Here is a 26,826-nt window from a genome sequence, read left to right as displayed (position 1 = left end):
TTAACCAGGGTCTCCTGAACTGCAGGGAGATTCTTTACTAATTGACTTATCAGGGAAGCCCCAAAGTAAATTATTAAATTAACTTTAACCAAATTAAATTATTATTAAATTATAGGCTCTGTTTTATGTATTTTCTAACATACCAATAACCTCAGATATGCAGATGACACCACCCTTATGGCAGAAAGTGAAGAGGAACTAAAAAGCCTCTTGATGAAAGTGAAAGAGGAGAGTGAAAAACTTGGCTTAAATCTCAACATTCAGAAAACAAAGATCATGGCATCCGGTCCCATCACTTCATGGGAAATAGATGGGGAAACAGTGGAAACAGTGTCAGACTTTATTTTGGGGGGCTCCAAAATCACTGCAGATGGTGATTGCAGCCATGAAATTAAAAGACGCTTACTCCTTGGAAGAAAAGTTATGACCAACCTAGATAGCATATTCAAAAGCAGAGATGTCTAGTCAAGGCTATGATTTTTCCTGTGGTCATGTATGGATGTGAGAGTTGGACTGTGAAGAAAGCTGAACGCCAAAGAATTGATGCTTTTGAACTGTGGTGTTGGAGAAGACTCTTGAGAGTCCCTTGGACTGCAAGGAGATCCAACCAGTCCATTCTGAAGGAGATCAGCCCTGGGATTTGTTTGGAGGGAATGATGCTAAAGCGGAAACCCCAGTACTTTGGCCACCTCATGTGAAGAGTTGACTCATTGGAAAAGACTCTGATGCTGGGAGGAATTGGGGGCAGGAGGGGAAGGGGACAACAGAGGATGAGATGGTTGGATGGCATCACTGACTCGATGGACGCGAGTCTGAGTGAATTCCGGGAGATGGTGATGAACAGGGAGGCCTGGCGTGCTGCGATTCACCAGGTAGCAATGAGTCAGACACGACTGAGTGACTGAACTGAACTGAACTGAACTGAACACACCACATATTTTAGTCTAGATTTAGTTCTTGTAATATTTAGTGTCACCAGTTCACATGTATTATTATCAATTTGAGAATCATCTGTTTTTTATGGCTTTCTGATACTTTTTCTAAAAAAATTAAATTACTTTCCAATATGTCAAATCAGTTGTCAGATCAGCCCTGAATATACTGTGTTGTAATATCCTCATAATGGAGCTCTGATTTTTTCCTATTTGATCTCCGACAATTCAGCCATTACATCTTTCTGATTATAATTACAGTTTAACTCTGTTCATTGATTTGAATGTTATATATCTTCTCCACCTGGGGAAACCCTTGGGAAATTCTGTTCAACAGCTCTGTTGTTAAATTAATGACCAAGAATATTATCCCCCTTTGAAGCAAGTTGTGGTAGGTGTTACATTTGACCTTTCTTTTGAAGTGAATATGGGTAAAAACTGAATGGATTCTATTCCACCATTACGTATGATTTTTTCCCTATATACTGAGGGATTCTGCATTTATTCTTAATTATGATAGTAAAAGTATATTAAAGTAGAAATAACTTTACCTCATAGTCATTATTGTTAAATAAACATGTTCTTGGTTCTGAAAAACAAATACATATTTTACCCTGAGACAAACATTATAAGTTTTAATTTATAAAACAGAAATTATATAGGAGATCATATTTACCAGTCAATAAGGCAACATTATAAAGTTTCTTTTCATAACACTATCATCTCCTTTTAATCTACTGATTATATTCATAACTGTTAATTCTAGGTTTCTCCTACTCAAAAGATAGTAAGTTTTAAGAGGCAAATATTGATTGTTATTTGTCATACCTATCAACTATTTGACTCAGATTAGTAACTCAATAAATATCTCTTGAATATATGAATAAGTAAAAACAATTCAAATCAAATAATGCATTATATTGCTAAGAAAGTAGATCTTAAAAGCTCTCATTTCAAGGAAAAATATTGTAACTATAGGTGGTGTTAATTAAACTTACTGTGGTGATCACTTTGCAGTATATATATATGGAATCATTATGTTATGTGCCTGAAACTAACACTGTTTTATGTCGATTATGTCTCAATAAAAATAAAGTAGAAAAGAAAACAAGGTATTATGAATACATACCACAGTATCCAATTTCACAGCAGGTATCATTATCTTTGAACTTTACAAGTCTCTCTGCAGGTTTGCATGTGGGTGGAGAAGGACACTCCTTGAGTTTACAGTCTACAGTCTCTGCATCAGTACAGGTGCATTTGTGGCAATTGGCAGTCCATATGTCTCCAGGCTACAAATACAATCCAAATTTAGACTTCTATTCAAACATGCGAATGACAGCAAATTTGTATTAAAGTAGAGACAAATTGTGTACTTACCGACTTCTTTTCTCCCAGTGGACCATAACAAGCTGTTAGCATGAAATGACAAATGCTAATTAAATTTGGCAAAATATAATTGTCTGCTATTTGTAGATAACCACCAGGTTGACCAAACCTGAATTGGCACTAGGATTTCAGAGATATATTGTGAGGGGTTGAAAGGTGCCTTAAGGTAAATCAATCACATCCACCTACTTTGAGCAAACTGTCCCTAGCAAGCACATGTATATTTCCTAATTTTACACTCCTCAGAAAGGATAGATCTTGATCTCTCCTGTCAGTGGTCAATAAACCTATGGCTACTGTTCACCTTTTGTTTCACTTTCTGACTTCTGCCTTCACAATCCTACCAGTCACTAAGACTTCATAATTATCAGTCTAAAGGTTTCTTTATCAGTTCTTCAAGTTCCCTGTAATAGCTAACATTTTAAAACTCTCACCTTGAAGATATTACCCCTTCAGACTGAACACTCAGAAATTCCTCTCTAATAGCAGATCTTTCTCATCCCTCTCATTTTGTCTCTATTCTTTCCCCCTGATACTTTTCTCCATCTTTACAGCATCCAATAAATGTCAAGTTCAGTTCAGTTCAGTCGCTCATTCGTGTCCGCCTCTTTGCAACCCCATGGACTGCAGCACACCAGCCTTCCCTGTCCATCACCAACTCGTGGAAATTACTCAATCTCATGTCCCTTGAGTCGGTGATGCCATCTCATGCTCTGTAGTCACCTTCTACTTTGGCCTTCAGTCTTTCCCAGCATCAGGGTCTTTTCAAATGAGTCAGCTCTTCACATCAGGTGGCCAAAATATTGGAGTTTCAGCTTCAACATCAGTCTTTCCAATGAATATTTAGGACTGATTTCCTTAAGGATGGACTGGTTGGATCTCCTTGCAGTCCAAGGGACTCTCAAGAGTCTTCTCCAACACCACAGTTCAAAAGCATCAATTCTTCGGCGCTCATTTTTCTTTATAGTCCAACTCTCACATCCATACATGACTTACTGGAAAAACCATAGCCTTGACTAGATGAACCTTACTTGGAAAAGTAACATCTCTGCTGTCTAGGTTGGTCATAACATTTTTTCAAAGGAGTAAGTATCTTTTTATTTCATGGCTGCAGTCACCATCTGCAGTGATTTTGGAGCCTCCCCACAATAAAGTCTGCCACTGTTTCCACTGTTTCTCCATCTATTTGCCATGAAGTGATGGGATTGGATGCCATGATCTTTGTTTGCTGAATGTGAGCTTTAAGCCAACTTTTTCAAGCTCCTCTTTTACTTTCATCAAGAGTTTCTTTAGTTCTTCTTCACTTTCTGCCATAGGTGGTGTCATCTGCATATCTGAGGTTATTGATATTTCTCCCAGCATCTTGATTCCACCTTGTGCTTCATCCAACACAGCATATCTCATGATGTACCCTGCATATAAGTTAAGCAAGCAGGGTGACAATATACAGCCTTGACGTACTCCTTTCCTGATTTGGAACCAGTCTGTTGTTCCATGTCCAGTTCTAACTGTTTCTTCTTGACCTGCATACAGATTTCTCAAGAGGCAGGTCAGGTGATCTGGTATTCCCATCTCTTGAAGAATTTTCCACAGTTTATTGTGATCCACACAGTCAAAGGCTTTGGCATAGTCAATTAAGCAGAAATAGACATTTTTCTGGAACTCTTGCTTTTTCGAAGATCCAGCAGATGTTGGCAATTTGATCTCTGGTTCCTCTGCCTTTTCAAAGCCATCTTGAACATCAGGAAATTCATAGTTCATGTATTGCTGAAGCCTTGCTTGGAGAATTTTGAGCATTACTTTACTAGCATGTGAGATGAGTGCAATTGTGTGGTAGTTTGAGTATTATTTGGCATTGCCTTTCTTTCAGATTGGAATGAAAACTGACCTTTTCCAGTCCTATGGCCACTGCTGAGTTTTTCAGATCTGCTGGCATATTGAATATAGCACTTCCACAGCATCATCTTTCAGGATTTGAAATAGCTCACCTGGAATTCCATCACCTCCACTAGCTTTGTTCATAGTGATGCTTCCTAAGGCCACTTGACTTTGCATTCCAGGATGTCTAACTCTAGGTGAGTGGTCACACCATCATGATTATCTGGGTCATGAAGATCTTTTTTGTACAGTTCTTCTGCGTATTCTTGCCACCTCTTAATATCTTCTTCTTCTGTTAGGTCCATACCATTTCTGTCCTTTATTGAGCACATCTTTACATGAAATGTTCCCTTGGTATCTCTAATTTTCTTGAAGAGATCTACAGTCTTTCCCATTCTGTTGTTTTCCTCTATTCCTTTGCATTGATCACTGAGGAAGGCTTTCTTATCTCTCCTTGCTATTTTTTGGAACTCTGCATTCAGATGCTTATATCTTTCCTTTTCTCCTTTGCTTTTTGCTTCTCTTCTTTTCACAGCTATTTGTAAGGCCTCCCCAGACAGCCATTTTGCATTTTTGTATTTCTTTTTCTTGGGGATGGTCTTGATCCCTGTCTCCTGTACAGTGTCACGAACCTCTGTCCATAGTTCATCAGGCACTCTGTTTATCAGATCTAGTCCCTTAAATCTATTTCTCACTTTCACTGTATAACCATAAGGGATTTGATTTAGGTCATACCTGAATGGTCTAGCTGTTTTCCCTACTTTCTTCAATTTAAGTCTGAATTTGGCAATAAGGAGTTCATGATCTGAGCCACAGTCAGCTCCTGGTCTTATTTTTGCTGACTGTATAGAGCTCTACATCTTTGGCTGCAAAGAATATAATCAATCTGATTTCAGTGTTGACCATCTAGTGATGTCCATGTGTAGAGTCTTCTCTTGTGTTGTTGGAAGAGGGTGTTTGCTATGACCAGTGCATTCTCTTGACAAAACTCTATTAGCCTTTGCCCTGCTTCAGTCTGTGCTCCAAGGCCAAATTTGTCTGTTACTCTAGGTGTTTCTTGACTTCCTACTGTTGCATTCCAGTCCCCTATAATGAAAAGGACTTCTTATTTGGGTGTTAATTCTAGAAGGTCTTGTAGGTTTTCATAGAATCGTTCAACTTCAGCTTCTTCAGCATTACTGGTTGGGGCATAGACTTGGATTACCATGATATTAAATGGGTTGTCTTGGAAATGAACAGAGATCACTCTGTCATTTTTGAGACTGCATCCAAGTACTGCATTTTGGACTCTCTTGTTGACTATGATGGCTACTCCATTTCTTCTAAGGGATTCTTGCCCATAGTAGTAGATATAATGGTCATCTGAGTTAAATTCACCCATTTTAGTCCATTTTGGTTCTCTGATTCCTAAAATTTTGACATTCACTCTTGCTATCTCTTTTTTGATAACTTCCAATTTGCCTTGATTCATGCACCTAACATTCTGTTGAAAGTGAAAGAGGAGAGCGAAAAAGTTGGCTTAAAGCTCAACATTCAGAAAACAAAGATCATGGCATCCAGTCCCATCACTTCATGGGAAATAGATGGGGAAACAGTGGAAACAGTGTCAGACTTTATTTCTGGGGGCTCCAAAATCACTGCAGATGGTGATTGCAGCCATGAAATTAAAAGACGCTTACTCCTTGGAAGAAAAGTTATGACCAACCTAGATAGTATATTCAAAAGCAGAGACATTACTTTGCCGACTAAGGTCCGTCTAGTCAAGGCTATGGTTTTTCCTGTGGTCATGTATGGATGTGAGAGTTGGACTGTGAAGAAGGCTGAGCGCCAAAGCTGAAACTCCAGTACTTTGGCCACCTCATGTGAAGAGTTGACTCATTGGAAAAGACTTTGATGCTGGGAGGGATTGGGGGCCAGAGAAGAAGGGGACGACCAAGGATGAGATGGCTGGATGGCATCACAGACTAGATGGATGTGAGTCTGAGTGAACTCCGGGAGATGGTGATGGACAGGGAGGCCTGGTGTGCTGCGATTCATGGTGTTGCAAAGAGGTCGGATACGACTGAGCAACTCAACTGAATACAATATTGCTCTTTACAGTCTTGGACCTTGCTTCCATCACAAGTCACATCCACAACTGGGTGCTGCTTTTGCTTTGGCTCCGTCTCTTCATTCTTTCTGGAGTTATTTCTCCACTGATCTCCAGTAGCATATTGGGCACCTATCGGCCTGGGGAGTTCATCTTTCAGTGTCCTTTTTGTGTTTTCATATTATTCATGGGGTTTTCAAGGCAGGAATACTGAAGTTTTTTCTATTCCCTTCTCCAGTGGACCACATTTTGTCAGAACTCACCACCATGACCTATCTGTCTTGGGTGGCCCTATAAGGCAGAAGCTCATAGTTTCATTGATTTAGACAAGGCTGTGGTCCATGTGATTAGATTGGTTAGTTTTCTGTGATTGTGGTTTTCAGCCTGTCTGCCCTCAGATGGAGAAGGATAAGAGGCTTATGGAAGTTTCCTGATGGGATAGACTGACTAAGGGGGATACTGGATCTTGTTTTGATGGGTGGGGCCATGCTCAGCAAATCTTTAATCCAATTTTCTGTTGATGGGTGGAGTCGTGTTCCCTCTCTGCTGTTTACATGGGGCCAAACTATGGTGGGCTTCCCTTGTAGCTCAGTTGGTAAAGAATCTGCCTGCAGTGCAGGAGACCTGGGATCCCTGGGTTAGGAAGATCCCTTGGAGAAGGAAATGGCAACCCACTCCAGTGTCCTTTCCTGGAAAATCTCATGGACAAGGAGCCTGGTTGGTTGCAATCCATGGGGTCACAAAGAGTCAGGCATGACTGAGCAATTAACACTTAAACTATGGTGGAGGTAATGAAGATAATGGTGACTTCCCTCAGGAGATCCCATGCATGTACTGCTACAGACTGTGCCCCCAGTCCTGCAGCAGGCCACCGCTGGCCCACACCTTTGCTGGAGACTCCCGGACACCCACAGGCAAGTCTCCTGTGGGGTCACTGTTCCTCCTTGGTCCTAGTGCACAAGGTTCTGTTGTGCCAAGTGTCAAGTGAATACTCTCAAACTTCTGAACAGACATCTCTTGTGGCCTATGGACCCAGATCTCCCTCAGCTTAATAAACAGCATCCCAGCAGATTTTAAGGAACCTCAAACTCAATGTGCACAAAACAGATTAAATCATATTTCCCTCAAAACCAGTTTTTCTTCTAAATTGGCCACCTCCTATTAAAGTGAAAGTGTTAGTCACTCAGTCTTGTTCAACTCTTTGAGCCCACCAGGCTCCTCTGTCCATGGCAAGAACACTGAAGTGGGTTGCCATTCCCTTCTCCAGGGGATCTTCCCACCACAGGGATTGAACCCAGGTCTCCTACATTGCAGGCAGATTCTTTACCATCTGAGCCACCAGGGAAGCCCATCTCCTATTAAGGCCTAAACTATTCTTTTAATTACTTAAGCCTAAAACTTAGAAGTCATCTTAATTGTTTCCCTTCTCATCGTTTGGCATTGAACCTTCTGCAAAATCTTGTATCTTTATCCTCACTTGAATCCCTTCCTTTCCTGGTTTTACTTATGATAATACTATTCTAGGACCTTACTTTTTTTGGTCTGACATAACTGGCTTTCTTATGGGTTGCTCTGACTCAGACCTCTTCTTGATCCAGTAAATTCTCTATGTCAGAGGTAGGATAGTTTTCCTAAAGCTACTTTTCATCTCATCATTGCCTTGATTAGACACTTCTTATAGTTCTGTAAACTAAATATTTTATTTTAGCATTCTGGCTTCTCAGGTTGCCATAACATGTCTCCAGTCTATCATCTCAACCTTGTCTCTCTTCTTTGATGTATATACCCTAAACTAGCTTACTTAGTGTTCTCAAATTCCAGTTCTCTAATGAAATACTTGAGAATCCTTCCAAAGGATACAATATATGTAAAATGTGTAACACATAGCATGTGTTGTCTATATAATACATAGGTCACATATTTCACTGTGAAATTTATTTTCAGCCTTATATGAAAATTGTTTCATTGAAAATATCCTTTCTCCCACTGTATGCTAATATTAGAAAATGATATTTTTTGTAATTTCACCACTTACTAGAAAGCATACCACATTGGCTTAATAATTTTAGAGAAACTCAATGTCTGCTAAAATTATTAAATTCTGATTACCCCTAATTTTTGTTGCTAAAATTCGGTCCTCAAAAATAGCTGGAATTATCTAGTTTAAAAAATAAAAAGCAATATTTCAATCAGGATATCACATAGTTACATGAAACACTTTATTGTATAAGTAAATTCTATTTTGACTAAGAGACAAAATACATTTGTCTGGTTTGGCTTTATTAGTTTGCGTGTGATGAAACAGACATTTATTCACTATTTGGTGAATAAAAGCCAAATTCATCCACTTCAAGTTTTCCTATTCTATAACACTTCCTTAGCTAGTGACTTTTATTGGTATGACCTCTGAAGCTTGATTTACAAGATGAATCATTAATGTAGAATGATTTGATTTTCAAGTGAAGGTATTCTTACCTGGAGGTGGTGAAAGAGATGTTGGACATCCTGTGTAAAAACAGACACCTCATATTAATCTCTCAAGTTTTTGTAAAAGTTTGGAGTAAATATAGTTGTCTATTACTGAAAATACATGGCCACATTGCTACTCTTATAGGCAGACATATTCCCATCAATCTTCCCTTTCTACTCCTTATGGCATTTGATATTTTACCATTAGAGAGTGTTTCCTTTAGATCTCAAATGTCAGTGGGAAGGAAATATGAGAATCAAAAGGAGGAATGAGAATCAAAGTAAATTTCTCTTCAAAATTTCTTGATAGACAGTTCTGATAAATAGGATAATAAAATAATCAAATAAAGAAAAGGATAACAATATAAAAAGCATATAATATTCTATGTATATAAATAAAACAAACATATTATGTGTTACCTGGTATTAATACTCTAAGAATTTGTATGTTCTTTTTGACTTATAATATTTTAATCTTGTTCTATCTCCAATCCTGCCAAATACTTTAAACTTCTAACTTTTTTTGAGGCTTCCCATGTCAGAAAGTTTGCTCAACCCAACAATCCACTCATAAATTTCATGTTCTATTTTCAAACTGCTAAAAATCAGATTAATATTTTTATTCTATCTACCGAGCAGAAGGCTGAACTATGAGCAACAGAATATTTGGGATAAATTTTTAAGTTTCTCCAGGTTCAAGTAAAAGGACCCTCAAAACTAATAGGTACAGAAAAACAGAAAGTAAATTAATTAAAGATGTGTAAGTTTGGGGCAAAAAATGCTTCTCTTTACTAAGGGAGACTAGGTTAATTCCCAATTATAAATATTTAGCAGATTAACAGAAACCCGCAACAGGAGAGAGAAATTATCTTTAAGCATAAACATAGCAGAAAAATTTCCCTACCCAGAATTCCAAGTTCATTGGAGAAATTTGTAATAGAAGCAATAAAAAAAATACAGTCTTATAATCTTCACATTTCTATCAGAGTAATTTTTCTAAGACTTATCTGATCATATCATCCTCTTAACAAAATCCTTAAGGTGACCCCATTTATTATGAGGAAAGTCTCATTTAAGTTTGGAAATAAAGTCCTTTATAAGCATTCCTCTGCTCAGCTTTCTAATCTCATTTTTTCCCTGAAACTCATACAGACAATACCAATACCTGGTTAATTCCTGAAGTCCCTCATGCTGTCTTATGTCTCTGTCTTTTCAAGTGCCATATGGCAAGAATTCCCTCCTCACTCTAGCCAATATTAAATGCAGTCATCTCTTCTCTGATGTCTTCACTCAGCCCTACCAACTAGCAAACAGAAATTAACAGTCTCAATATATTCCCAGGACCATAATTGTTGTGCATTGTTTGAGTAGCATTAAATACCCTGAAACTATAGTATCTGTGCCCATAATAATCTCCCCCACCAACACATACAAAGTAATAAAATGGCAAGGGCTGCTAGAGTCGAGCAAATATAAGGTTAAAGGAAATGTTAGTTGAATAAGTGACAAGGAAATTAGTACTTTTCCAACACTGACCTGTCTTATTTTCAGTTTCTTGTTCTCCTGTTGCTACAACAGTGGTTTCTGAGGAGAAACAAAAGGATAGTGCTGTCATTTTATTTATTAGAGAGCATGTACACTATCAAGCTTCTGTGTGTATGCCTGCACAAATGATCACACACATTCATGCTTAAGGAAAGCTTCATGTGGAAGAGACAGTTCATGCCAGTGCCTTTGGGTTATTTCATTTTACATGGGTAAGATATTCTGGGGCTTGTTGTGATTCTATTTGACTTTGAAGTGGAGCTTACAGAAGGAAATATTAAAATTTTCAGGAATTTTAAATTCTTGAACATTTCATAATCTCATTATCAGAGATTTCAAGGTCATAACTTCCAGTAAGGAGTTCTGGTAAAAGCCTAACCCAAAAAATCCTGGAGGAAAAAAAAAAAATCCCTAGGTAAAATTCAAGTCATATTTCATAAGGAAATGTAGAATAATCTTCCCAGTCTTTTTTGCCTGTTTCTTTCCCACCACTCTTCTCTCCCAAATTCAACTCCCTATATAAAATCACAGGCACATTGATCATTGAAGAGTTTGTATTTCTAGTGTTTGTCTGTTTACATTCCAGAACCAGAGGGTTCCTTGACTCCTGTTGAAGCAGTGACTGCTAAGAGAGGAGCAAAAGTGGTAAGTAAAGGGAGCTATAAAAGCTAGAGTTTAATTTCAGATAAGCTGTCTTTTTTTCTGAGATGCCACCAAGCAAAGTTCATTTATTTTTATTTGACTTACCAGTGGTAGAAATTCCAGGACCAGTAGTTGTTTCAAATGCTTCCTTGGAGGTACCTAAAATGAACAGGAAAAGAGCACTGGACTTTTTCTGGTTGCAGAAGAGTGTATCTGAGGATATCTTCACATAGAACAAGAGTCTCAAAGCACCTGGAGTGTACTAGCACACCTACAAATGCCAGTTCATTCTCTTGCTATTGAAACATAGTAGGCCCTAACACAGCAACTCCTTGCTCACAGAAGAATTGAGTATTTCATGTCTCAGATGGTAAAGAATCTCCTGCAAAATTGGAGACTCAGTTTTGATCCCTGGCTTGGGATCCCCTGGAGAAGGGGATTGCAGTCCATTCCAGTATTCTTGCCTAGAGAATCCCATGGACAGAGGAGCCTGGCAGGCTACAGTCCACGGGATGGCAAAGAGTCAGACATGACTGAGTGACTAACACTTCCCTTCACTGTGACCCTGGTAACTATCACTTAAGAGTCCCCTTCTGTTAGTGACAAAAGCTGTTTTCACACTGAACTATTTTGCTTCATATATCCTGTTTTCCCAGCTGTCTAGTATTAATTTTGAGGGGAGTGTTTTATGAACTGTTTATATATTTTGAATATTAACCTCTTGTCAGTCATATTTTTTACAAATATTGTCTGCTATTCAAGATTTTTTTTGTTTTATTGATGGCTTCCTTTAATATGCAAAAGCTTTTAAGTATAATTAAATCCTATTCATGGTTTGTTTTTTTTTTTTTTTGCTTTTGCTTTAGGAAACAGATCCAAAAAACATTGCTATGGTTTATGTGAGAGTGTTCTACCTATGTTCTCTTCTAAGAGTTTTATGGTTTCAGGTCTTACATTTAGGTCTTTAATCTCATGTGTGCATGCTAAGTCACTTAAGTCATATCTGACTCTTTGTGACGCTTTGAACTGGGGCCTGCCAGTCTCCTCTATTCATGGGATTCTCCAGGCAAAAATACTGGAATGGGTTGCCATGCCCTACTCCATGGGATCTTCCTGACCCAGGGATTGAACCCACATCTCTTACATCTCCTGCATTGGCAGGCAGTTTCTTTATCACTAAAGAAGCCAAAGCTACCATATGGACAAAACTGGGAAGCCAGAACTACCATATGCCCCCATAATTCCACTCCTGGATGTATATTCAAACAAAAATAAAAACTCTAGTTCAAAAAGATACATGCACCCCAGTGTACATAGCAGTATTATTTACAATAGCCAAGATAGGGAAACAAACTAAGTGCCCATCAACAGATGAATGGATAAAGAAGATGTAGAAAATAATATATGGGTACATATATATGTATATATATACAATTTTATATATATATACACACACATATAATAGAATACTATAAAGAAGATGTAGAATATATTTACACTGGAATATTACTCTGCCAAAAAAGAATGAAATTCAGCCATTTGCAACAATGTGGACGAATGTAAAGAGTACTATGCTTACTGAAATATATCATGCAAAGACCAACACTATATGTGGCATCACTTATATGTGGAATCTAACAAATAAAACAAACAAAATGCATATAGCAAAATAGAAACAGACTCACAGAGGTACAGAACAAATTAGTGGATACTAGTGGGGAAAGAGAGGAAAAGGACACGATAGGGATGGGGCATTAACAAATACAAACTACTATATGTAATATAGATAAGCAATAAGTAAATATTATATTGATACATTTAGGGAATACAGTCATTATTTTGCAATAATTTTAAAGAGAGTATAATCTATGAAAATACTGATGCACTATGCTGTATATCTTAAACTAATACAATATTGTAAAAAAAAAAAGCAACAGAAAATAGCACCCATATCTTCCTGTCACTGTGGGAAGGTAGGAGACTAACTTCATTCTTTGAGCACCAGTTAGCAAACAAAGATTGACTAATCACATGGACCAACCTCTCCCCTACTGTCTCCAGTACTTTTCTACTAGTTCACCCCAGAATTTAAGAACTCTTTATTTCAGCAAAGTTAAATTCAAAATTCAACCCTACTGCAATGCTCTTGACTTCTGTTTCATGATCTTAAAGTTTTCTTTGCTGTTTAACTCCATCTGATACCATTTTTCTTTTACACTTCAAGTTTAATATTGATAGACATGAATATTCCTTTTCTGAAACACTTGAGTATTAAAGGGGAAAAGAATGTTGAACATGTTAACTTCATTAGAGTTATTTCCATTACCTGGGCTGGAACTTTCTGAGATACCAGTAACTCTGCTTGATACCACAGCAGTACCTGCAAAGACAAATGAGGGACACTTCATATCAGACATAGCTTCTATTGCTAGTCTCAAAGATCAATAACAGGAAGAGAAAGGAAATCAGATGCAAATCTAGGCTAATGTTGCAGTTAGCCCACAGAGAAATTTTATGAAGTAAAAAATAAAACAAACAAAAAGCAATGACAGAAAAAAAAACCCATCTGAGTAGAAGAAGCCACGTGGATTTTATAACTTGTTGAAGAAATGCTGGTTGGATTTCAGCCTCTTACTCTTCCCTTTAGTAATAGTGCCCTTTTACAAAATTATCTGGTGGCTCTGCATGGAGCCCAGAAACTCAGAACAAGAAAACAATAGATGGCTGGAATAGGACATGCTCTAAAAAGCTTCTGCCCATTTCCTGGCCCTTTACCATTATCCTAAACATTCCCCTGTGTTGAAGCAAAGGCATAAGAATCATTAACTGAGAACACAACAGATTTGAACCACTGACACTTACTTGTTTGCCTTCCAATTCCAGTGCTAGTCCCTAAGAAAGGCAAATAAGACTGAAGTTAGAACTTGCTGTGCTGATGCTACAACAGACAGTAAATTCCAGAGAAGGGCTCCAAGGCTTAACTACTTGGAGCCACTTATTAAATATTTACTTGCCTGTGTTGGAACTTTCAGGAATAATTGTTGTGCCAGAGCCTCTCCCAGTGGTACCTACAATAAGAGAGAAGTATGAGCCTCACGAAGGCTTTCTCACCCTAAGAGTACTATATTGACAAGTGTGCTGTTTCTCTGAAGCAACTGAAAACAGTTTAACAATTTTTCTTGCACAAAATGTTAAGCTTGGCACATTTTCCAAAACACTTTCTCATGACTATTCAAATAAAATATAGGAGGAAAAGTCACACTTGCACCATAGATCTTATTTCTCTAAATATAGAATCATCTAGAGTCTGATATTCAATGAGAGAATGTCTGTCCTATAGTCACATGATTTACTTCTAGTGACTTAACTTCCCAGTTTTCCCGCACTGAAACAAAACAAAACAAAACAAACAAACAAACAGAAAAAAAAATTGTCTAAACTTGTGATCAAGGGTTAGGCATCTCAGTCAAAGCCTTAATTAACAAATTTACTTGCATCTAGTATAGCGATCTTCCCTCACTTCTTGGTTACTGGTGACCCCTACTGATTCTGGGCTATTGCCTGACAAAACAAGGGAGAAAATTTTCAAATAAAGAATGTATCTAGAGAATTACATCTATAGTATGTTCTCTAGGAAAACTCGGGGAGATAATAGAGGTCGTCCTTATGATCTGTTATTAAATTAAAAGAAACTAGTTTTAAGCCATGTTAATTTTCATTCATAACCCATATGCAGTAAACTCAAGTGAAAAAATTATTGAGAATCCAAAACATGGCAAAACTCATCTGATAAAATTCTTGTTTCAGTGGTTCTAACATGTTCTTTAAAAGTTGTTGCTTCTAGAAGAGCAAAGGAGGAAAATTGAGAAGCTGGAGTTTGAAAATGTGAAAATGATATAGCAGTGTATGATCTTCTCCCTACAGCCACTTAAAGGAGCATTTCTTTCACTTTTGACTTACCTGCATTGAAACTTCCAGGTGCGGATGTAGTACCAGAGCCTGTCCCAGTGGTACCTGGGAAGGGAGAGACAAGAAAAGAAAGGGAAAAATAATGAACAGGGATAACTTTCTTATTGGATGGAGATCATGGTTCAGGATAAACAATGTGTTTTTGTAAAAGACTGTATTTCTTCTCTAGGATTCCTTGTTCCAAAAGGTGAAATAAATATCCTTTGATATGTTTCATTTCTTATGGTAAACTCTAGTTTTCTGGGATCCTTCTCTTCTGGAATTAGTATCATAGAGATGGCTGTCTCCCCTATCTTCACTTTTTTAACTTCCCCATCCTCACACATTTTGCTTCTATTAATAGTAGATTGGCTCCCTGAAATTATGGTAGGGACTCCTGAAGGTTAAAATGGGAAGGATCAAAAATCTTGACATTTTAATTATTTTGAGGCAGTTCTTTTAATTTCAAAGTTTTATAATTGTAAGGCTAGGCTCTCAGGAAAGGAAAAAAAAAAGACATTAAAAACAGAAATGTTCCCCACAAATTCTGGTTGACCCTGTTTAATCTGGCATTCTGAATCCCTAAATCAGAAGCAATACAGTTTCCAGCACTCCCAGACTCTGCTTTATGGATTTGACTTAACCCATACTAGCAACTGCTGAGCTGCGACTCTTCCCTTTTTCAGGCTTCTTTGCCCACCTATATAACCCAAGGAATCATGTTTCAATTTATTTTTCATCTCTTTTCACTCTGTATGTTCACCATAAGGAAATACACCAGCATCCACAGTTTAAAATAACATTTGTAAGTTCAGTTCAGTTCAGTTCAGTCACTCAGTCGTGTCCAACTCTTTGCGACCCCATGAATTGCAGCACGCCAGGCCTTCCTGTCCATCACCAACTCCAATCACTAACAAATCTCTCTCTCGAATGAAACCTATCTTCTGTATTCTGGTTGCACTTATTTCTCTTGCTGAGCATACTAAGTGGATACCTCAGAGTACCTTAAACTGAAACTATCAAAAATCTGACCTCACTATATCTCCTGTCAGTTATAATTCTTTTTCTTCCTCCAGTATACAGCAAAATTTAGTGGATAGCACTAACATCCATCCACACAGGCACTCAAATTATGAATTAGAATTCATCCACAGTCCTTGTTATCCTTTATCCCTCCCATCACCATGCTGAAATTGATTCTAACTTGCCAACATGTTTCTCATTCATTTTGATCATCCTTCTGCCTTCTCTCACATCACTGCCTTATTTCAGTCTCTAATCAGGTATAACTTCTAACAGTCTCAAACTGGATGACGTCTCCACACTTACTCTCCTACTTTCCTTCATATCAATTCTCTAGTTAATTCTCTAATTAATCTTCCAAAAAGGCAAATTTGTGCATGGTAATCAACATATCAAATAACTTTTAATTATACCTTCAGTTCAGTTCAGTCGCTCAGTCGTGTCCGACCCTTTGCAACCCCATGAATTGCAGCACGCCAGGCCTCCCTGTCCATCACCAACTCCCGGGGTTCACCTAAACCCACATCCATCGAGTCGGAGATGCCATCCAGCCATCTCATCCTTGGTCATCCCCTTCTTCTCCTGCCCCCAATCCCTCCCAGCATCAGAGTCTTTTCCAATGAGTCAACTCTTCGCATGAGGTGGCCAAAGTACTGGAGTTTCAGCTTTAGCATCATTCCTTTCAAGGAACACCCAGGACTGATCTCCTTTAGAATGGACTGGTTGGATCTCCTTGCAGTCCATGGAACTCTCAAGAGTCTTCTCCAACATCACAGTTCAAAAGCATTAATTCTTCGGCGCTCAGCTTTCTTCACAGTCCAACTCTCACATCCAGACATGACCACAGGAAAAACCATAGCCGTGACTAGATGGACCTTTGTTGGCAAAGTAATGTCTCTGATTCTTAATATGCTACCTAGGTTGGTCATAACTTTTCTTCCAAGGAGTAAGCGTCTTTTAATTTCATGGCTGCAATCACCATCTGCAGTGATTTTGGAGCCCTCCAAAACAAAGTCTGACACTGTTTCTACTGATTCCCCATCTATTTCTCATGAAGTAATGGGACCAGATGCCATGATCTTAGTTTTCTGAATGTTGAGCTTTAAGCCAACTTTTTCACTCTCCTCTTTCACTTTCATCAAGAGGCTTCTTAGTTCCTCTTCACTTTCTGCCATATGGGTGGTGTCATCTGAATATCTGAGATTATTGATATTTCTCCCGGCAATCTTGATTCCAGATTGTGCCTCTTCCAGCCCAGCATTTCCCATGATGTACTCTGTCTATAAGTTAAATAATCAGGGTGACAATATACAGCCTTGACCTACTCCTTTTCTTATTTGCAACCAGTCTGTTGTTCCATGTCCAGTTCTAACTGTTGCTTCCTGACCTGCTTACAGATTTCTCAAGAGGCAGGTCAGATGGTCTGGTATTCCCATCTCTTTCAGAATTTTCCACAGTTGATTATGATCCACACAGACAAAGGCTTTGTCATAGTCAATAAAGCAGAAATAGATATTTTTCTGGAACTCTCTTGCTTTTTCGAAGATCCAGCAGATGTTGGCAATTTGATCTCTTGTTCCTCTGCCTTTTTTAAAACCAGCTTGAACCTCACCATGAAATCATGTTTTAAATTTTTGTGTCATAGCTGACATCTATATTACAATATTATTATGGTAAAATATAAAATTGATGCTTCATTTCCTTTTTTCCTTATTTTAGGAAATTTCTGTTATGATTTTGAGATATAGAAGTTCCAAAGAACCTCCCAGCACCTGCTCTTGCAGTTCTCATTACCTGGATTGCATTTCATAAGTAGGCTGGACTGTAATAATTTCCTTAACTGTTTTATACTACTATGCTTTTTAATAGAAGAGGAAATATTTCTTCCCTGATCATTTCCATTTTTTAAACAAAAAATCTCAATGTGAGGCTCCAAGAATGCCTTGTTATTTCAGTCACCTTTATTTACCTGGGTTGGAAACTTCTTGGTACCAGTGACTTCATCTTATGTGATGGTAGTGACAATGAAGACAAGTAAGAAAGTATCTACTTGTCCTCAAAAAAAAAGACTCTTGTTTTCATGATGATATTTACTGTCAGAAAACTATGTTCTAATAAATATGAGTCTGATGAAATCTTTAGTCCAGGAAATTCTAGTACACTAAGATAACCAGTTTTAATTGGCTCTGCTGCTGCTAAGTCGCTTCAGTCATGTCCGACTCTGTGCAACCCCATAGACGGCAGCCCACCAGGCTCCGCTGTCCCTGGGATTCTCCAGGCAAGAATACTGGAGTGGGTTGCCATTTCCTTCTCCAAGGAAGGTCTTTAAATGCAAAATTTTGTCATCTCTTCTCTATAGAAAATAACCAACTAAAAATAACCCTACAAATAACCAACTAAATCTCAACAGTTATGCAATAGCATGACTGACCTGTTTGTATTCCACTCCCAGTGGCATCACTGTTGAGTCTTGAAGTGGTAGTTTCTAGGAGTACAAAAGGAAAATTTAACATGATTTTAAACAATTATGAAATCTGGAAAAATGTGTTGTAATAATAGAAGAAATGGCCCCAAAGAAGATGGCTTTTGCCTGAGATACATATAGAGAGCTTTCTTTGGTATCTTTGACTAATTCATGTTGAAATCTTCAGAAAAAACTATGGTAAAAAAGATATACCAGTGACATTTGAATTGGAAGTGAAAATGAGGTTGAGAGAGAATGATAGATTATGAAATTGAGAGAGGGAGATAGTAACAATATATTTTTTTGTCCTTTGAATAGCACAGATGGATAATTCACATGATTCTTAAAAGCAGAAAAGGGGCTTCTTTGGCCAAAGAGAAGCAAATACCATGTTTTCTCAGTATCTCTTTCATTTCCCAAGCCAATAAATGCAAAAGTCTCAGGAAAGAGACCTTTCTCTATGGTTTAAGGCTTTGGGTAAAAGTGATTTTCCTCTCCACATTTATTTCATTTCCTGTGATTTGGTTTCCTGTTGCTTCGGTGGGTACTCCTCAGTGTGTGTTCAGGGGCATAAATTTTTAAAATTTGATTTGTTGGGACTTTGGTCATGAGGGTAAACCCACAAGAATGGGTTTTACAGGGAAGAGAAGTCCAAGATGAATGAATTAAACATAATACTAAACAGGAGTGGAATTTTCTGGTGCCCTGGAAACTCCAGTTAATCCTGAAGTAGCACCTGCAATGGCAAGATGGATAAAGGATTGAGAACAACACATCATTCTTAGCTTCAGAGAATCACATCTGAAAAGCTGACATATGGAGAAATTCAGTCTGAAGAGCCAAATCTGACTCACCTGATATACTGTCTCTTCAAATGGAATATGAAACTCTTTCTCAGCCAGTTTTCCTACTCATCCATCATCTAACACAAACTTAAATAGAAAACTGTTGAACCCAAAGGCAGAAAGAGCCAACCGCTCACCAGTTGCTGTTCTGACTTCAGTGGTAGTTCTGACTTCTGTAGGAGTTGTAGCCTCTGAGAAGAAATAGGAAAAAGTGGTATGGGATGCAGAAATTCAGGGAAATGTATAAGAGTATTACTATCTGTAATATCTCTATAGGAGACATCAGGTCTCTAAAGTTAATACAGGCAAGTTTCTTCAACTTTTCCATGACTCACTTGTATTGGAACTTCCAGGTGCAACGGTTGTACCAGTAGTCACCCCCATGGTAACTGAAATCACAAGAGGAGAGAATCAATTTGTGATTCCCTTTTACTAGGGATTCAAACTAGGATTTGCTTTAGAACAAATAATATAAGGAATTTTATTGCTTTAAAGTGGTACATCATGTGTGGTCTCTATTATGCCACTTTATTACAAATATACCCAAAAAGGCAATTCACATGGGGTAAAATGAAGGGCAGTTAATATCCTAATAAGTGAAGTGAGTGAAAGTCACTCAGTCATATCCGACTCTTTGCAACCCCATGAACTATACAGTCCACAAAATTCTCTAGGCCAGAATGCTGGAGTAGCCTTTTTCTTCTCCAGGGAATCTTTCCAACACAGGGATCAAACCCAGGTCTCTCACATTGCAGGCAGATTCTTTACCAGCAGAACCACAAGGGAAGCCCAATATCCTAATAATTTGTACCCAAAATGAGATTCAGATAGAATAGAACAAAACTCCCCTTAAATTTATAATAGCCAACATGATTTAGATTAAGATAAAGAGAAAAATAATTGTTTAGTTGTTGCTACTGCTGCTGCTGCTAAGTTGCTTCACTCGTGTCCAACTCTGTGCGACTGCATAGACAGCAACCCACCAGGCTCCTCTGTCCCTGGGATTCTCCAGGCAAGAACACTGGAATGGGTTGCCATTTCCTTCTCCAATGCATGAAAGTGAAGTCGCTCAGTCATTTCCGACTCTTAGCGACCCCATGGACTACAGCCCACCAGGCTCCTCCACCCATGGGATTTTCTAGGCAAGAGCACTGGAGTGTGGTGCCATTGCCTTCTCTGGTTTAGTTGCTAGTGCTCACCTATTTTAATTCCACCCTGGGTGGTTTCACCACTTCCCAAAGAAATTGTAGGCCCTAAGTGAAAGAAAGAAAGGAGAAGAATACTAAATTTTGAAGATGCATATAACTCAGAAAAGTTGGGTGGTATCCACTGAGTATGGTAGGGAAGGTTTGGAGGAGTTGAAGGAAGAAGCCAAACCATCACGAAGTTCCTTATACTCCCCATTAGGTTAGTACTTTACCTGTGTTAGAGCTTCCAGGTGCAACTGTTGTGCCAGAGATTGCACCAGCGTTACCTGAAGCAGAAGAGAGAAACAGAATTCAAATAGTGATGCATTTACCAACCTGAGAATGGCCCATAAGACTGTCTGGGACTTGAAGATATAAGATTCTTCTTAGAGTTATCCTGTTAAAACAAGGTGCATTCTCCATTTTTAAATTCAGGGCCACAATAAAGACATTGGCTTATGTCCCAAATGATTTGCTTCTTAGAGTTAAATATCAGAGGTTTCTGGGCCTCTCCCATATTTACCTGTTTTACTTCCAGGGCTTGACCTCTCAGATGTGCCAGTGGTGGCTCCTAATAACAAGAAAGAGAAACAATATCTGAGTAAATGCATTTAATCATATTTAAGTTCATAACATCTGAAATTCAAAAGTTTAATAGTCATAAACTTCCAGAGTTGCTCCCACCAGTTCTATTTCCTTAGTTGTAACTATATGGAAATATTAATATGTTGCCTCCATCTTACACCAGGGTAATAGCTTGGATGTCAAAAAAGAGAATCCTTTTTGGACTCCCCTCTTAAGAACAGTATAAAGTTTACCCCAGAAGAAATGGGGTAAACCTTATACAAATGCCCTTCCTTTAACAAATGCCCTATGAAAAGGCAGAACTCAAGAACTGCCAATTTCCTTTCTTTGGTTATGTTTCCTTCTCTGAAGGTTGTAACTTCTGAGAGTGACAAGATATAAATTAGTGAGGGCTAACAGAAAGTCATAAAAAGACATCATGTGCTGAATATGGACGTTCAAATAGTTTTGATATATTTCAGACAAGACTTTTTACTGGGAAGATATTATTAATAGAAAGCACAATTAGTAACTCAGTAGTGCTCACCTGTGATTATTCCAATTCTTGTTGTTCTACTTTCTCCTAAGGAAGTTGTGGACTCTGAGAGAGGGAGAAATGGAAGAGAGATGATTGGAAACCATGTAAGGATCATAGAAAAGATATGGTAGTTCTCTTATGTAGGATAACACTTGAGGAACCTCATCATAGCTGGGCCCATGGAAGATTCCCTATCATTTTGTTGAATTACCTGTGTTGGAACTGCCAGGGGCAACAGTTGTGCCAGGGATTACCTTAGTGGTACCTGAAACACAAAGGGTCTAGTCATCACAGTGACTTGGGTTTGTCTTCTAAAGTCCTGCCTCTAGGAGAAATATGCCATATCAAAGGGTCCTCTCATTGCTTTCCTGATGAGCTGACAGTTGTATGGCTTTTCTATTATTCATTATGTCATTAAGACAGCAGTCAAAATATCCCCAAGTTGAAGCAACTTTCTCAAATATCTCATTTGTTCCAAGATAAGAAGAAGGGTGGTTTTCTCCCAGGTTCACCTGTCACACGCCCAGTCGCTTGGACTCCTGCTACTGCAGTGTTATCTTCTGTGGGATGAAAGGAAGGAAAATGTTTGAATGTGCCAAGGAAAATACTGAATATTACAATGGATTATCTAAGGAAATAAAATCTTTATATAGGTAGAACTGTTCACATCACTTTCTCTTCTTTCTAGGTATGTAATATTCCTTGGTTCCCCCTAACATACTAGTATTGTGTATGCCATCCCAAGGGAAAACTCTTCACACCAATTAGACACACCAATCTATCTTTAGACAGTTACAAGCTATATGATGGTATTGAAAGATCTTCCATAACATGTTAAATCTAAAAGACAATGAAAGCTACTCTGTAAGAGATCACACCTCCCAATAGGTTAGTCTATGGAGAGTCATAACTCATGCTAAAGCCAAACTTCAAGCATCTCATTCTTACCAGGTCTGAGCCAAGTTCCAGATGTGCTGTTGCTCACTATTAAAGTCGTGGCCTCTGAGGAAAAAAATGATGAATGATGAGGTCTGAGGATTTGGGATAATAGGAAAAGAATGATGCAGATATTTTATAAGAGTAAGTTTACTAACTACCTTATGCGGTTAAATAAATAAAGAAAGCAAGCTGAGTGCTAAAGAATTGATGGTTTTGAACTGTGGTGTTGGAAAAGACTCTTGAGAGTCCCTTGGACTGCAAGGAGATCCAACCAGTCCATTCTGAAGGAGATCAGTCCTGGGTGTTCACTGGAAGGACTGATGTTGAAGCTGAAACTCCAATACTTTGGCCACCTGATGCGAAGAGCTGACTCATTTGAAAAGACCCTGATGCTGGGAAAGATTGAGGGCAGGAGGAGAAGGGGATGACAGAGGATGAGATGGTTGGATGGCATCGCCTACTCAATGGACATGGGTTTGGGTAGACTCTGGCAGTTGGTGATGGACAGGGAGGCCTGGCGTGCTGCGGTTCATGGGATCACAAAGAGTCGAACATGACTGAGCGACTGAACTGAACTGAACTATGCGGTTAAAATATCAAGAGTTCCTTCTTGTTAACCTACCTGTGTGGGAACTCCCAGATATGGTTGCCTTGGAGAATTTTCCTGAAGTACCTAGAGTGAGAAAAATTAAAAGATCAACACAGCATTAGCTCCCCAGTGAATATTGAAGTAGCCCTGGAAGACCTTTCCTGCAGAGTTTTGATTCTAGAGGAAATGAGCCATCAATTACTTTCCACAGTTTCCTTTCCTGACCTACCTACTTACTCCTTTTTCATAGATCCCACTGACAAGGAAAGCAGATTTTGTGTCACCCTCACTAGTTTTACTTCTAGACCTGGACTCCCTGGTGTGGAAGGAAGGAAAGAGGCAAGGAGGCAAGGAAAGAGTGAGGAAGAAACAGGCAGATGATGGGTTCATCTTTCTAAATTTTACTCATCAATTACTTGAGTTATTTTGACATTCATATATTTAAAATAAACCACATTGACTCTAGCACTCTGACAAGGTGAAATGTTATTTCAAGGCACATTGTGAAAAAGTGTAATTTTGTCATTTTAATTTCAATTTATCTGCAATGAGTTTTGGTGGAATTGTGTTGTCTGAGCCTAATAAAGGAAAGATTAAATTCATGTTTTAGTTAAATAATATATTTAAATTTTTATTTTAGAAGGGTGTGATGATTTGAGAGAATGGCATTGAAACATGTATAATAACATGTAAGAATCGAAATGCCAGTCTATGTCTGATGCAGGATATGACACGCTTGGGGCTGACGCGCGGGGATGACCCAGAGAGATGTTGTGGGGAGGGGGGTGGGAGGGGGGTTCATGTTTGGGAACGCATGTACACCTGTGGTGGATTCATGTCAACCTATGCCAAAACCAATACAGAATTGTAAAGTAAAAATTAAAAATAAATAAATTAATTAAAAAAAATAATAAAATCCATTTCAGTGCTTCAACTGCAATGATGTATAACATTTTTATTAAAAAACAAGAATATGTTATTTTCATTGAGATTATCTTAGAAATTCAACTCAGGGTGAGAAAGACCTCTTGGAAGAGAAATTGTAAAATCATCTATGAGTTACAAATTATTAAACTAAAAACAGAAACATAACCCTTTTCCCATATAAAATGTTTACACATAGGTAGTTCTTTGCTTCCAGTTAAAGGCTAAAATCTTGAACTTGGAAAATGCGAAAAAAAAAAAAAAAAGAAAAGATAAAATACATATTGTGCCCAGTAGTCACACATTAGTGACTATGAAATCAATTTATTATTATTACATTCAATACATAATTTGAAGCATGGTTATTCATTTAGATTAACATAACTATAGGTTGAATAGATAATAATTATACATATGGTCTGAATCAAATTATTTTCTAGTGATTGGTTTGTAAAATAATTTTACAGAAGTAGAGTTTGTAATAGTAATTAGAATAAGCATAGGGTAAATCTTTAAAACAGAAAAATAAAGAATAAACAATCTATTTCTTAAATAAGAGACAATTTAGTTACTAAACCTAGGTTCTATTAGATAACCTGCAAACTGAGAAATGATGTTTTTCTCAACATGCTAATGATATGAGTATATTACTAGTTTGGAAACTTGATAATATACTGTACCCTTGAGTAAATAATTTAGTCCATTTATTGTTAGGAAAAAATTGCCTTAGAATTTTGTGTAATGTTGTAATAAAAGAAGTTAAGAAGTAAAATTTTGATTTGTAAAATAATAATATTATACTTTTAATGAATAAAATGTCCCAAATCTTGCAGTTTCAGAATGGCAAATGCCAAAGTTTGTTAATACTTTAAAATTTGCAAACCTCTTTTTATTATCTGCCGCTGTAGTTCTTATTTACAGTTAGAAATGGGGAAATTTAAGCTTTGTAAATGTTAAAAGCAACCTTTTGTTAATGGATAACTGAAGATCTTTGTATATTTGCCTTAGTGGAAGATGCCCTTGTGGTAAAGACCAGACTTTGAGTCAGCAAACAATGGATAGAAATATTGTCTTCACTATTTATTTGCTGTAGAACTTGGACTAAACTTATATAATATCTTTTCTAAGTTCTTCATGAGTAAAATGAGATAGCAATACTCATTTAAATATTTAAATTAGATAGTATATTTAAGAGCATTGTAATGTTTAATTGGAATTATTATTATTTTGCATTTTTATTATTTTTAATATAAATTTATTTTTTTTAATTGGAGATTAATTACTTTTGTATTTTTAAATAGCCAGTGAGCATGAAACAAGTCCAAAAAATGCATCTGGCATTCCCTGCTTACTTACCAGTAGCAGGCATGTCCAACTCTTTGCAACCCCGTGGACTGTAGCCTGCCAGGCTCCTCTGTCAATGGGGATTCTCCAGACAAGAATACTGGAGTGGGTGGCCATTTCCTCCTCCAGGGGAATCTTACCAACCCAGGGATCAAACCCACATCTCTATGTCTCCTGCGTTGGCAGGCGGGTTCTTTACCACCAGCACCATCTGCAAAATTATTGCTTAAATATGGCTAAATTGACTTGCCTTCATATGTGGCAACTTCACTTCCTGACTCCCAAGTTGTTCTCCTGGCTCCTGTGGTTTTACCAGTTGATGACCCAGTTGTCTCGGACCCTTCAACTGATGTCCTAGTTGTCCATAATTCTCCAGGTGATGGTCTAGTTGTCTTCAAACCTTCAGCTGAGGTACTAGCTGTCACTAATACTCCAGTTGATGACCTAGTTGTCTCTAAACCTACAACAGATGTTTGTGTTGTCCACATCGCCTCAGATGATGGTCCAGTAGTGCCTAAACTTACAAGAGAGATTCTAGTCGTTCTTCTCAATCCATCTGTTGATACAGTTGTCCCTAATCTTTCAGCTGATTTTCCACTTGTTCTTGATCCTATAACAGTGGTCCCTGCTTCTCCAGATAATGGTCCAACTGTCTCTGAACCTACAATAGATGGTCCAGTTGTGCCTGATCCTCCAGATCTAATGTTCCCTGTAGCATCAACTGATGATACAGTGGTTGATGATCCTATATCTCCTTTCCCAGTTGGCTTTGATCCTCTGGCTGATGGTCCAGTTGTTCCTAAGACTACAAAAGAGATTGTAGTGGTTCCTGTCAGTCCATCTGTTGATCCAGATGTCCCTCTTCCTTCAAGTGAAGATCCACTTGATCCTGATCTTATAACAGTGGTCTCTGTTTTTGCAGATAATGGACCAGCTGTCTCTGAACCTACAACAGATGGTCTACTTGCCCCTGATGCTCCAGGTCTAGTGATTCCTGTAGCACCAGCTGAAACTACAGTGGATGATGAACCTAAATCTCTGGACTCAGTTTTCCATGATTCCACAGTTGATGGTTCTATTGTTCTTGCACCTAAAACAGAGACTTTAGTTGTTCCAGTCAGGTCAACTGATGACCTAATCATCCCTGATGTTCCAGATGATGGTGCATCTGATCCTGAAACTACAACAGATGTTTTGGTAGTTATTGTCAGTCTACTTGCTATTCCAGTTGCCTGTGATGCTTCAATTGATAGTGCACTGGTTCTTGGTAGAGTAACACTGGTCTCTTTTTCTCCAGATGATAGTCCACTTGTCCGTGAAGCTACACCAGATGTTACAGTTGTCCTTGTCATTCCAGATGATAGTGAACTTGTTCCTGAAGCTACACGAGAGGTCCTAGTGGTTGTAGTCAGTTCAGCAGGTGATTGAGTTAACCCTGATACTTCAGCCGTAGTCCCTGTTGCTCCAGATAAGGCGACAGTGGGCTGAGAAGCTTCACTAGACACTGCAGGTGCTCC

General features: G+C 38.1%; 1 protein-coding gene across 1 annotated transcript in view; it reads right to left on the bottom strand.

Annotated features, from left to right (window-relative positions):
* LOC120858073 (apomucin-like) overlaps window positions 1-26,826 on the bottom strand; it is an 81,858-nt gene that overhangs the window by 3,703 nt on the left and 51,329 nt on the right. Inside the window, 21 exon segments of the mRNA XM_040233942.1 lie at window positions 1,484-1,521; window positions 2,062-2,224; window positions 2,313-2,344; window positions 8,764-8,793; window positions 10,294-10,341; window positions 10,511-10,563; window positions 11,046-11,103; window positions 13,271-13,324; window positions 13,807-13,838; window positions 14,733-14,784; window positions 14,905-14,958; window positions 18,347-18,400; window positions 19,362-19,415; window positions 20,645-20,698; window positions 20,935-20,982; window positions 21,523-21,576; window positions 21,725-21,778; window positions 22,026-22,073; window positions 22,462-22,515; window positions 23,075-23,125; window positions 25,560-26,822. Of these exon segments, the coding sequence (XP_040089876.1) occupies window positions 1,484-1,521; window positions 2,062-2,224; window positions 2,313-2,344; window positions 8,764-8,793; window positions 10,294-10,341; window positions 10,511-10,563; window positions 11,046-11,103; window positions 13,271-13,324; window positions 13,807-13,838; window positions 14,733-14,784; window positions 14,905-14,958; window positions 18,347-18,400; window positions 19,362-19,415; window positions 20,645-20,698; window positions 20,935-20,982; window positions 21,523-21,576; window positions 21,725-21,778; window positions 22,026-22,073; window positions 22,462-22,515; window positions 23,075-23,125; window positions 25,560-26,822 (2,348 nt within the window).

The sequence above is a fragment of the Oryx dammah genome, unplaced genomic scaffold (genome assembly GCF_014754425.2).
Source record: "Oryx dammah isolate SB20612 unplaced genomic scaffold, SCBI_Odam_1.1 HiC_scaffold_29, whole genome shotgun sequence".
NCBI classification, from domain to species: domain Eukaryota; kingdom Metazoa; phylum Chordata; class Mammalia; order Artiodactyla; family Bovidae; genus Oryx; species Oryx dammah.
This window is presented reverse-complemented; position numbering and strand designations above follow the sequence as displayed.